The 11,837-nt window shown below is 49.6% G+C and overlaps 1 protein-coding gene across 1 annotated transcript in view; it reads right to left on the bottom strand.

Moving 5' to 3' along the window:
* The window catches only part of RERE (arginine-glutamic acid dipeptide repeats), a 284,124-nt gene that overhangs the window by 626 nt on the left and 271,661 nt on the right, over positions 1 to 11,837 (bottom strand). The window contains exons 15-20 of the mRNA XM_066637389.1: positions 10,231 to 10,395; positions 9,103 to 9,219; positions 7,102 to 8,462; positions 5,809 to 6,025; positions 4,237 to 4,963; positions 3 to 129 (exon numbers count right to left, since the gene is read on the bottom strand). Of these exons, the coding sequence (XP_066493486.1) occupies positions 3 to 129; positions 4,237 to 4,963; positions 5,809 to 6,025; positions 7,102 to 8,462; positions 9,103 to 9,219; positions 10,231 to 10,395 (2,714 nt within the window). The remainder of the gene's footprint in view (positions 1 to 2; positions 130 to 4,236; positions 4,964 to 5,808; positions 6,026 to 7,101; positions 8,463 to 9,102; positions 9,220 to 10,230; positions 10,396 to 11,837) is intronic.

Genomic DNA, 11,837 nt, shown 5'->3' with positions numbered 1-11,837 from the left:
GCATTTCATGCTCGTGGGGCGGCTGCCCTAACAATGGGTTTGGGATCGTACCAGGAGGATAGGGGAAGCGTGCCAAGTGGGGTCCGGCTGTCAAGGGATCCACGAGGGGATGGACAGGTCCTGCTGAGCCTGCAAGCAGAAAAAAATAGAAGGGGAGAAAAAAGATGAAAAACCTTACTGTTGGGGTGCAAACACTGAGACAACTCTAGTCCTTGCTGCCATAACTGCACTCTGGACCAACTGTAGTTTCCATACTTCAAAGTCAGGCCCAGTTAGCCCGCCTTGTGGTAGTCAAAGCAATTTGTCTTGTAATATACAATATAATATACAGTATTTATATACCGCCTTTATTGGTCTTTATTCAAGACTTTATTCAAGGCGGTTTACATAGGCAGGCTTATTAAATCCACGCAGGGATTTTTACAAATTGAAAGAAGATTCCTTCTTTCAAGAACCACTACATTCAAGGTGTTACACTCCGATCTGGTTTAACATTCTGGCCTCCATCCTCCCACGCTCCGAGCAGATGGAACAGCTCAGCTGCAGCTTGCCAGCTGCTTCAAGGTCGCACGGTGCCGGTGGCCTCGAACTGGCGACCTTGTGGATGTTAATCTTCAGGCAAATGGAGGCTCTACCCTCTAGACCAGACCTCCTGCCCTTGTAGAAGATGGCCCAGCTGATACCCCATAGCTTCTGCCATGATATAGTATTGAGTCATGGAGGATCCCCAAGTTGCCAAACTGCTCCTCTGAGTGGGCGTGGCAACCCTATTCAAAATGAGTGGCTGAGTTACTTGCACAGTAACAGGCCCAACAACTGACAACCAACATCTATGTCTTTGCTGGATCAAGTTCCAGGTTTACTCAGCCTGTAATTGACTCCAGACACCTGCCAAGGGACTCTGTTGCCTCACTGTTGAGCAAAAGGCCAAGCCCCGCCTGGCCTCTCCAAGCAGCTTCTTGCAGTTTTTAGGTCATCTCCTGCCTCTCAAAGTATATCTAGGACAAGCCTGCAAAGATACATCCCTTTCTCATTGTGGATAGTGGCAAGTATCAAACACGTAGGTTGTGGTACTCTAAGGGGTGGTTGGGTGCCAGGAGTCTCATTTAACAATTCATCAGTTGGATTAACAGTCCATTTCTAGCCATCATGAATGTTGGAAAAAGCTTACAAACAAAATCTAACAAAATTTGATGAATAAATTCAGAGACGCCTGGTCCTGAGTTCAGCTTCCATACTAATCTCAATATGTATGTATGTGTGTGTGGTTGGTTGGTTAGTTAGGATTGCTCTGTAATGAAAGGCACTCTTCACATGCTCAGAGACAATATGCTTTGTCATCCATCACACGTTCTAGGGCTACAGAAATGGTTGAAAAAAGATCTTGGGGCTCAGTCCTGATGAGTTGAAGTCCAGCTCCTATGAAATCCCCAACTACTCTCAGAATGTATCGTTTACCAAGAGGAGGGAGGGGGGAAAAGAACTCAAAATGAAACCACACAGAAGGCAGCAAATCCTTTTCCCCTGCTTGTATGATACAATAATGCACATGAGAAGGGAGCTGCTAATCTGATAGCAGTCTTCTCGAAGCTCCCAGAAAACTAAGAGCAGTGTTTCTTGACAGGTCATTTTGACTTCGATTCTCATCCAGAGGCTGCAGCCAAGAGCAGACGTGAGCTGGTGGCTGCTTTAATTAGGAGACCTGCAACCCGAGCTTACTCTGCGTCAGAACAACCTGTCTCCACTGTGTCCTCTCTTGTGCACAGCTTTAGATACCTGTTCACCAGGCCTGGCTCTGCTCACATCTGCTTTTGAACGGCTGACTGTTCTGCAGTTTTGCTTCCAGTGCTCACCTCTCATCTTTGAAGAGGGAGCCATATCCCAACACTGAGACTATATGGATCAAGCTGGTTCAACAACACCTAGAAGACCCACTGCATTTTTGGCACTGGTGCATGTGCTCGGTGCTGTACAATTCTTATCTGCTGATCCTTATCAACCCCAACCAGCACAACACACTTGGGAATAGGCCTGGAAGATGAGGGTTCAAACCTAACAGTGTAACCCTTCTATCTTTGCATGGGAATACCCAAGATGGCCAGACAAAGCGTGAGAGGAATGACTGGTTGGGATATCTCCACTTCTTCCAGATTAAGGGTGCCCACTGGAGAAGCCTGGCCTGAAACCACCCATGATCTCATTTTTGGGTGTCTTCTGACAACAATCGTATTGCCCTCTGCCTCAACAGCAGACCCTGTGCTGGGCAGGTGTGTTTGGTGCATTTTGCCATATTTTCAGCACAGAGAGGCATGCTATGTGCCTTCTGCAAAATGTAAGGCCTACTGTGTGGTTAAACATGCCATAGAATGCTTATCCTCACATGCCCTTGACAGTTATTTTTGAACAGAGGTATCGTTCAGTTCCTCTGAGAAACAGAGAGCTTTCTTCCTGCAGCGGCTCTTGCTGTTCCTCCCCTACCCAGAAAGTGGAGACTCCCATCTATTTTTAAATGCAGGATCCACTTTGTTCTCTCTGAATGCTCAAAAAGTACATCTGCAGTTTGATATGTTTAAGGGAGGATACACTGTCCCAGGAAAAGGTCACACACCTTGCCATGCACACACACCTTCTTTCACAGCGCCTCGATTATCTCCATCATTATTAATGAAGAAAAGCCTGAAAATCTTGGCTACTCAAGTCACCCACAATACAAAATCCATTCGTCTCAGTAAGCACATAAATGTGCTGCTGAATATCCCTTTCCTATTTCTATCTTGGCAGCTACAATTGGCCACGAAAGTTTCCTTGGTGGGCATTTATTGGGAAACATGGAAATGCATGCGGGATGCACAGTGACTTGCTTTAGCAATAGCAAACCTTAGTCATGGGGAGTGCTATACAGAACTGCCATCTATCCGTATGCATGTGTAAATGTGGGCACATGTATGTGCATATACAGCGACCAAAAACTCTGCATGAGCCAGTTCCCAACATTTCGCCACACTCCAGAGAGACCAAGAAACAGACTCCTGGTTGCTGTAAACAAAGAGGCCTGATTTTCAGCAGTTGGGGACACCAGGGGGAGGGTCAATGTTCCAAATAGCAACTATGAACACAATGCTTTATCTTAATTGCAGAGGAAGGAGGAAAATGTTGCACTTGGAAATGTCACAGTGGGACATCTGCCTGCCTTTCCTGACACTAGATGCCATAATCATCTACACAACATGTCTATGTTTAGGTCCCTGAAATTACAATCCCTTCTTAAATCTCCAACCTGTCAGGATTATTAGGCTGCATTTTGCTGGTAACAAACATTTCAGGGTCCTTCAAACTGCCACAGACCTTCCTAGAAAGCCAAGAACCTGCTCCCCAAATACTTAGGCCTAAGTGCACCCAGCCACTAAAGGCTGATTTGATGCCCTTAGTGCGTTTGGCATCACTTAGGTCACAGAAGAGATGCTGCCATGGAGATGAGGCAGAGCTGACAATGGAGATGCTGGCAAGGCAAAAAAGCGACCCAAAGAGGAATGGGCAGCAAGAAAAGGAACTTCACATGGCATCCCTCCTCCTCCTCCCTTGCCTCAACGGCCATGAACGCCAGTTATGTTCCAGAACATTCTGCTACTCTGGGGTCCCAACAGCTGCTCCTGAGTCAAGGATGGACGAACCAAAGCAGTAAAAAGGGGGGAAAATGCCAAGCAAGCTCAGACCTCATTGTAGCTTCAGGGGGTAGAAATCTCAGAGACAACTCAACCCTCCTGCTCTATGGCTTCCTCTGTTCTAAGCTGCAGGTTCAGCGAAAGCACTCCTGATAAGCAAGAGTTATCTCAGATGGAAGGAAGAGATGAATGAATCTGGAGATGGAGGAGAAAACAGACATATCCTTAAATAGGATATCAACTGCTCCCCTCATTACCGAACAGCCTCCTTAAGACATTTCACTTTGCCCTATGTACAGATGCAGGAAAATAAGGTGCAGGCATGGAGTGTATTGCTTTAGTCTGTAAGGCAAGAGACCCTATTGAGAGTATTAAAAATTCCCAGCAATTAAGAAAACTCCCACATCAGGAACCTCTTCCTGATGTACAAGTTTTCTACCTGCAAGGAGTATCGGGAACATGACAGCCATCCCAATTCTTTCTGTTGGATGGGCAGATCTAGTCTAAGTCAACAAGCCCTGCTCCACAGTTCACAGAAAAAGACATCAGGGGGTGCACATGGGTAATGACTCACCTTGATGCAGTGGGTCCTGCTGATGGAGATGTAGATGTGAGTGTATGTGTGAATGTTGGTGATGATGTGGGGTCACGTTGAACATCTGGAGCCTGGCCAAGGGATCGTTAGTGAGTGAGGCCATCCGCTCCGCGTGTATCCTCTCAGCAGCCAGTCTGTCTGGGTAGCTCATTTCAGGTCGCAACTGGGGGCCTGCCAGAGCAAGTCTTTCCCGCTCCAGGGGGTTCAACCCTGGGTGAAACGAAGCGAAAGGATGCGGGCCGGCTGTGGGGGGAATGGTGAGGGCTCCGTGGCGGGCAAAGTGCTCCATGGGGTTGGTGGCAGGGTGCAGTGCGTCAAGTTCTGGAGGCTTCACTTCAAAGCCTGGCTTCATCCTCTCGCGCAGCTCCCTCTCCCTGATCTCTCGCTCCCGGATTTCCCGCTCGCGCAGCTCTCGCTCCCGGATGGTGGGGTCCACATTGTAGAGGCCGGGCATGTGGTAGGCGGCCAAAAGTGGGTCAGTGGGGTTGAGGGGAACGAAGAAGGGATGGTTGCGGTTGGTTGGGGACATGACATGGGGGCGCGCATACTCGCTGAGAGTCCTTAAAGCTGGCGTGTCTGGCCCAATGTATGGGGGAACTGCAGCAATGGTGGTGGGTGGTGGTTCAAACGAAGGCCTCATGTGAGCTGGCCCACTCAGCTGGGATTCTCCGAGGCGTCCTTCATGGGAGGAACTGGATGCTTTCTGCTGTACAGAAAGGGGAGAGGAGAGGGGACATTTAGGGCGGGAACCAAGATCAGTTGCCAGCTGCACGCAGACTGCTAGTAATCCTTCCTTCACAGCCGGGTGAGGACCACCTCAGCCTTACTTCCCTGCAGCAGGAAAATGGGACCACTTGCCACTAGCACAGCAAGTTAGGTTGACCTTCTGGAGAACATGCAGTAAGAATAACAGGATTTCAGAGCCAAAAGAAACTTGAGCTCTGGGCCAACGTTTCACAAGGGCTGTAATCTGAAGGGGGAAGTGATGCTATTTGGTATGGTAACTGCTGCTAAATGGTCACATTTGCTAGAAGCAAATTTTCCAGAATACGCAGAGATCAACTGGCATTGAGAGACTAAAGGACAGCAGAAGTCTGGGTCAGTTGTAGTACTCCTGAAAGAAACTGCCCCAGCTGTTTTTATTCCAGAGGTTTACACCAAAAGCTCCCCCATCAACTGGGATAATCACAAAATGAACATCCAAATCCAAACCACGTGGCGTTTTTTTGCTTTTGTTTTAAATCACAGGGTGAAGTGTGGGTCTCCAACCAAACTAAAACATGCAACAATGCAAACAAATTGCAAACAAATTGTCCTCCTCCATGAAAAGCTCTCTCCACTGGTATGCAAGCAACTGCCTGAGGCTGCAAAGGAGGAAAAGGGAAGCTTGCACCTGGCAGCAAAGGTGTTCTCTGGAAGCCGCAGCAGAGGCAACAGCACCCTAACATTAAGCTGCCTCAAAACCCAACCTTACAGCATGCAACTGAGGTCTCAGGTTAGCTTGAAACCCGCCTGGATCACCCCCTTGGCTTAGCAGACAGACAAACCTACCGCCGCTCTTTCTGCTTCTCTCTCACGCTCTCTCTCCCTCTCCTTTTCCTTCTCTTTCTCCCGTTCCCTCTCTTCTCTTGCCTTCTGTTCTGCCTCCCTCTTGGCCTTCTCAATGGCTTCCTCACGCTTCTTGGCCAGCTTGGAACCTGCCAGCGGCATGAAGTACAGGTCTGTCCTTGCACATGAGTTGTAGCCACGGTCCAGGTGCTTGTAAAACCTGGAAGCCAGAAGGGGAAATAAAGGGGTGAGTGCCGGAGAGACAGAAACTTGAAATTAAGGTTTCCACAATAGGAATTGAACATCAAAACATTTTAGAATTGGCTCTCTGCAAAACAGAAAACCAAGTGAAATCAGAAAAAAACAGAGTTGGAACCTTAGTGCTTTCAGCTTTCAAATAAAAGTGGGATGACAAGATTCTAGTCCTCATGGGGTTGCCACGGTTGCATATACAATCACACACAAAATAAGAGCAGCATCCAAGGAATATGCAAAGTTGTTTCATGTGTGAAATGTTTTCTCTATACCAAGACAGAAACAAATAAGTACAGTGTTATAAGGAACACACTGCGCTCTCTCTCTCTCTCTATTCTGGAACAAACACTGTGGGAGTAATTTAGCTAGGCTCAGGGGCACTTTTCAAGTGGTTATTTAGCAAGGGCAGAGCAACTATCCCTCTTCATCCCAGCATAGCTTGCTTGCCAGGACCTGTTGCTGATATACCTCTTTTTAGGAACATGAGAGAGAGAAAACCATCTTCACACTTCATTTTGCTTTGTCAACTTCCCTGCTAACTGGGTAAGAGGCACTCTCACAGAAGAATTTTGAACTTTTAAATCTTAGGCAGTTATGTGCATTTGTCCACTCTTCCCACATGGCTCCCTTTGCAACCAAAGTTTTCCCCAAAGAGGGTTCGCACAGCCTGAAACAAAGCAGGGCCTCTTAATAAACTTTCGGGGCCCCTTTTAGAATGTTCAGGAAGTGGCAGCTTGTGGCAAATCCTTCGGACACTCTTTACCCACTAAGGGGGAAGGTAATTTGGGGACAATTCTCTTGCCTCAGTGACCCTCAGTCAGGGTCATGTGACCTTGATCCTTAACAAATCCACAGAGGAGGACCATGCACCCTCCTGAGATGCAAACCTTATCCAAACTACTGCTAGCCTGAGACTGCCCTTTCACACCATCCAAACACCACCCAAGCAAATGAGCCTTGTGAATCTTCCTTTACAGATGTGCACCATAATGATCAGCAACCTCTGAAACACAGCCAGGGTTTGCCAGCCATCTTCCTTACCTGGCTGACTGGCTAGCATGGCTTGGTGTATCCACCACTGTAGGTTCTGGCGATGGACTTCTGGGTGGGGGAGGTGGGCTTTCTGGTTCCTCTGCCTCGTCCGGCGCCTCTTCTTTGATCTGAATTGGTGGTATCGTGCAGGATGTCACCACTGGGACGTTTCCACTGGCAGCTGCTGATGTGGAGACTGCTGCCTGAGGTGGGGCGCTAGGCACGGAAGGTGGTGTGGAAGTGGACGGGCAGGAAGGAGGAGTGATGCATGGTGGGCCTCCAGGGACAAATGGGTGTTGGGAGAAAGGGGGCTGAGAAGGGACTGGATGGAGACCAGAGGAGGGGTGGCTGGCAGAGGGAGGGAGACTCTGGCTTTGCGTCAGGACAGGAGGCTGCGCTGGAGAAGGTTGTAGGGGCTGACTCTGAGGCATCAGCTGCAAGGGAGGAGGGTGTGCTGAAGGTGGATGGTGAGTCGAGAGGGAGCTGAGCGGCTTCAGGGCTGGTGGCGGCGGAAGGTTGGAATTCATGGAAAATGGTGATGGGCCCGACAGGTGTTTGTGGGATGGAGGCGTGGGGAGCTGAGGAATCGGTGTGGTGGGAGGAGGCTTGATGTGAGGCATAGACATGGGGGCAGGGGGAAGGGGCTGCTCTCGCAGAGGCTGTGGTGGTTGTGGCATGGGAGCCGGGGTCTGCAGGGCCGGCTGTGCTGCTTGGACCTGGAGGGCTACATGAGGGTGGGCTGCAGCCTGCGACTGCAAGGTAACCTGAGACTGAGTTGATGAGGACGACGATTGCGGCGGGAGGGGGAAAGGCTGGGTGGACGCTGGATGAGGCAGCAGTGGCTGGGCCTGGAGGCTGAGCGGGACAGGCTGGATTTGACCATGAAGCGGAGGCTGTAGGTGTGGCTGAGACGGGGCGGGAGCCTGGGGCTGGCTCTGGGAGACGGTCAAAGGCTGCAGGGGTGGGTGGGGTGACGAGAGTCTCTGGGGATGCAGAGCAGGGGCTTGCTGTATGTGGGTATGAGGGGGCACTGGAGCCTGAGGCTGGCTGGGTGGCTGGGACACAGACGGAGAAACGTGGGGGACTGAAGAGGATGTGGTTGAGGTGGCTGGCAGGGGCAGCTGTGCCGACACGGGAAGAGAGGGTGGCGGGACCTGAGTGGGCCCATTGGAGGCCTGCAGAACCTGCTGCTGAGCTGAGGAATCGGAATCACTCTCATTGTCCTGGGGGCTGGGGATGCTGGGCGAGGTGCTCCGGTTGTCCTGGTCAATGTCTTTTGGGTCGCTGCTTCCCTCATCATTCACACTGCGGCTGTCCGAGCTCTCTCCTTCTCCTTCACCCTCTGAAGGGGAGTTGGGCCTGCTGATCTCCTGGAGGGGTAAAGGTGGGAGAAAAGTCCCATGAGCATCATGGCAGAATTCAGGACAGCTGGTTGCTCCTCATGTGGTGCCATTCACTGGCCAGCCTGAACAGTGAAGGCAGAGGCGGTGAGGGGCAACCCAGTGGAAAATCCACAAGGAAGTTGCCCTGTGTAAGACCTACTGAAATGAATAGGGGCTGCACAAGAACTGCTGGATCACATCTGTCCGTCCTCCAACCTGCCAGCCTTAACGGCACCTTAAACCCATTGCCTGAGGCAGCTGCCTCATGCTGCTGTACGTGGCCAACCCTGATGTGGCCATCGCCCCTGGCAACCATCAAGAAGCTGACGGATCAGTCGGTCAGCGTGGACACAGCTGCTGGTTTGCGACTGTTACAGAACTCAGCAGTGCTGGCTCTCTGAGTGCAGCATGGATGGAAAATCTCTACAGAGACAGCCTAGAAGATTCTGAGCGCATCTTGGTTTGAGAGATAGGGTGAGGGTTGAAAACCCAATATCTACATAGTTTTTGTCCACTTTAGTAAACTTGCCCCCCCCCACCCCCCGCTTTTGTCCTCTATTCAGAGCTGGCTGGCTTTGCAGATATGAAGCACGTAGGTGTGCCAGGGGCCTCTCAAAGTGGCACTTACCTGGGTTTTGGTTTTTTTGGCGGTGATTCTGTCAGGTTCCTCTGTGTCAGATGCTGCCTTTTCTCGTTGTCTCTTGGAACTCTTGAGCGGAGATGATGCCTCTTCCTTTATCTTCTGCTGCACATAAGATCAGGAAAGGAAAAAGATTAACGGGGGAAGAGACAGCAGGATGAACAGGAGTTATCATATGCAAAGCCTTCAGATTGATGGAAAGAGGGCAGGTTATGTTCCTTAATGCGTGTGTGTGTGTGGGGGGGGGGGGGAGAATGTCCTCCAGGAGGTACTTCTGCCTGGCTGGTGCAGAGAAAGAGCACACACACCTAAGTCCCTTCCACTGACCTGGTAAGGACCAACAACCACATGACCCTCATCGCAGAACTGTCCTGTAGTGCAGCCACTCCCACCTGTTTGCAACCCAGGAAGGGGCAAGAGACCTAGGCCTCCTCCATGGATCTGGCAAGGACCAGTACGGTGCAGTAACTAGAACTTAGTTCTGTGTACATACTTCTTGTCTACTCTTCCTTTCCCCTTTGGCGCTGTCTCCTTTTGGAAACGGGACAGCCTCCTCATCTTTTGGAAACCACCACACATACAGATGGTGCAACAACAAGAACAAGGATGCGGAAGATGGCTTTGCCAAAGTGCAGCGCGCTCTCACAGAGTGGTTTTCAAACTACACTCTATGGAAACCTAGGGCTCCTCAGAAGTTTCTATCAGAGGACCCCTAGCGAGACGCAACCTGGAAGACAAGCTGCCCACAAAGCTGTTTGCCCACCACCACCAATTTCCCTTGGTAATGTTTAGCCACAGGGAAGCACTGGGTGCATTCTTCAGTGACAGATCCAACATGCCTGACCCATGTTCATGTGATCTGAACATGGTGATCTAACACGCACCAACTCATGTCTATGTGCAAAGGGTGGAAACAAAACTCATGTCTATGTGCAAAGGGCAAAAAAAAATCCCCTCTTGGTTCTAGGTGATACAGCAGTGGACTCTGGTGGGAAGGCCACAGTTCAGTCACGGGTGACCACTCTCAAGCAAGCACCTCTCACTCTTAGCCCCAACCTCCCACTGGCAAGTTTCTGGAACAGACTGGGAGCAGCTGTTGGGACTGTCGGAACTCACTTTAGTGGACTTCTTCACCGAATCAGCCTTGCTGTCGTTACTTGAAGTGCTGGCAGCACTGGGCGAGTTGCGACCACTGGAACGGATGTCTTCGTTGATGGGGGAGGCTCTACCATCAGGGCTGGTTGGCTGCTTTTTACGACCACTACGTAATGTAGACATCTGCTGGTTTAAAGAGAAAAGCAGAGCGCATGACAAAGGCTGCTTTCAGGTGGGTCACATGAGCTTCACCCACCCACCTCCCAGTGATGCCCCTTATTTGTATTTGGGTGGGGTGTCCTCTTAAGATGCTCATAGTAATGGCAGCCTTACAGCAAGGTGATCTCAGTCTCCCATACCCCACTCCAAGAATCACCAACAGGATATAGGAAGTGACTGCACAATTAAGTCTCTATGAACCTCTCTTTGATTCCATGGAAGACTGAAATGGTTCCAACATCCACTGAAACACATGGACTGCTGGAGGTTGCTCTAGAGAAGTACACAATATGAGAGAGAAGTGTGCTTTCAACAGTGCATACCACAGGGTGTGAGTGGTGACATAATCATGTTAATTATGTACACATATCACATCTGCCACAACAACTGGGTAAGACACTGCTACTTATCCAAAAGCTAATTAAAATTATCTATTATGGCTCTCACCCACCCACCCACCCCCAAGAGCAGCAGAAAGGGAAGCATCAGTCTGGGCACAGAACAAGATCTTTTTGTGGTTATCTGTCCCTGATGAGTAACATGCAGTTCACAAGCTACTGGGCTAGTCAAAATGATGCTGATTTGCTTTGTGGTTTTCATGGCACTTGAGGAATCCACAGAAGACAGACGTCCCTCCTCTTGATGTTTTAGCAGCTCAACCATATTTTCTAGCCCTTCTCAGAGCTTGATCAGTTAAAATTAAGGACTGCTGCAGGCATTACAGATTTATTTCATCTTATAAAATAGACAACATAAAAGGTAATGAAAAAACAGGCTGAAATAAACCGAGAGGAGGCAGAAGAGGAAAGAACTGTTGGCAGCTCAGTGTTCTTCCTAAAGCTGCAAAGAGCATGAACCTTCTCCTGCTGGAAGATTATGCAGCAACAAATGATTAGCACCATTTCATATGCTCCCTCTCTCATTTAGCAGCTGTTTGGCTAACAAGATGTCATAAAAATGAAGACACCTAACTGAGGAGCTGACAGTGCAACCTGACAAGGTGTTTGGCAACAAATGTTAATGCTGAAGAAGGGGGGTTGGGTATAGAAAAGAGGATGCTCACTGTCTGATAAACCCAACCAACTGGCAGAAATGAGAAGCTGCACATAACGCTGATGCAATTTTCCCCTTCCATAAGGGTCTTTCTGTTTTGCTGGGAGAGGATGACTGCACAGAATACTCCAAACAGTTCCAGGAACACACACAAATTCTAGTGTTAAGTTTGGCAGCTTCTCTAAAGTTACTGCCTACACAGGCACTGTATAGAAAGTGTGTTTTGTAGGCAGAAGGTTCCAGGTTCAATCCTTAGCTTCTGTTGACAATGCCTCTGGCAAGATCGTTGGGAAAGGCCTCTGCCCAAGCCCAGGGAGTGGTGTGGCCAGTAACAGTGAACAACAGAGGGCTACAAG

Source organism: Tiliqua scincoides, chromosome 9 (assembly GCF_035046505.1).
Source record: "Tiliqua scincoides isolate rTilSci1 chromosome 9, rTilSci1.hap2, whole genome shotgun sequence".
Taxonomy (NCBI): domain Eukaryota; kingdom Metazoa; phylum Chordata; class Lepidosauria; order Squamata; family Scincidae; genus Tiliqua; species Tiliqua scincoides.
This window is presented reverse-complemented; position numbering and strand designations above follow the sequence as displayed.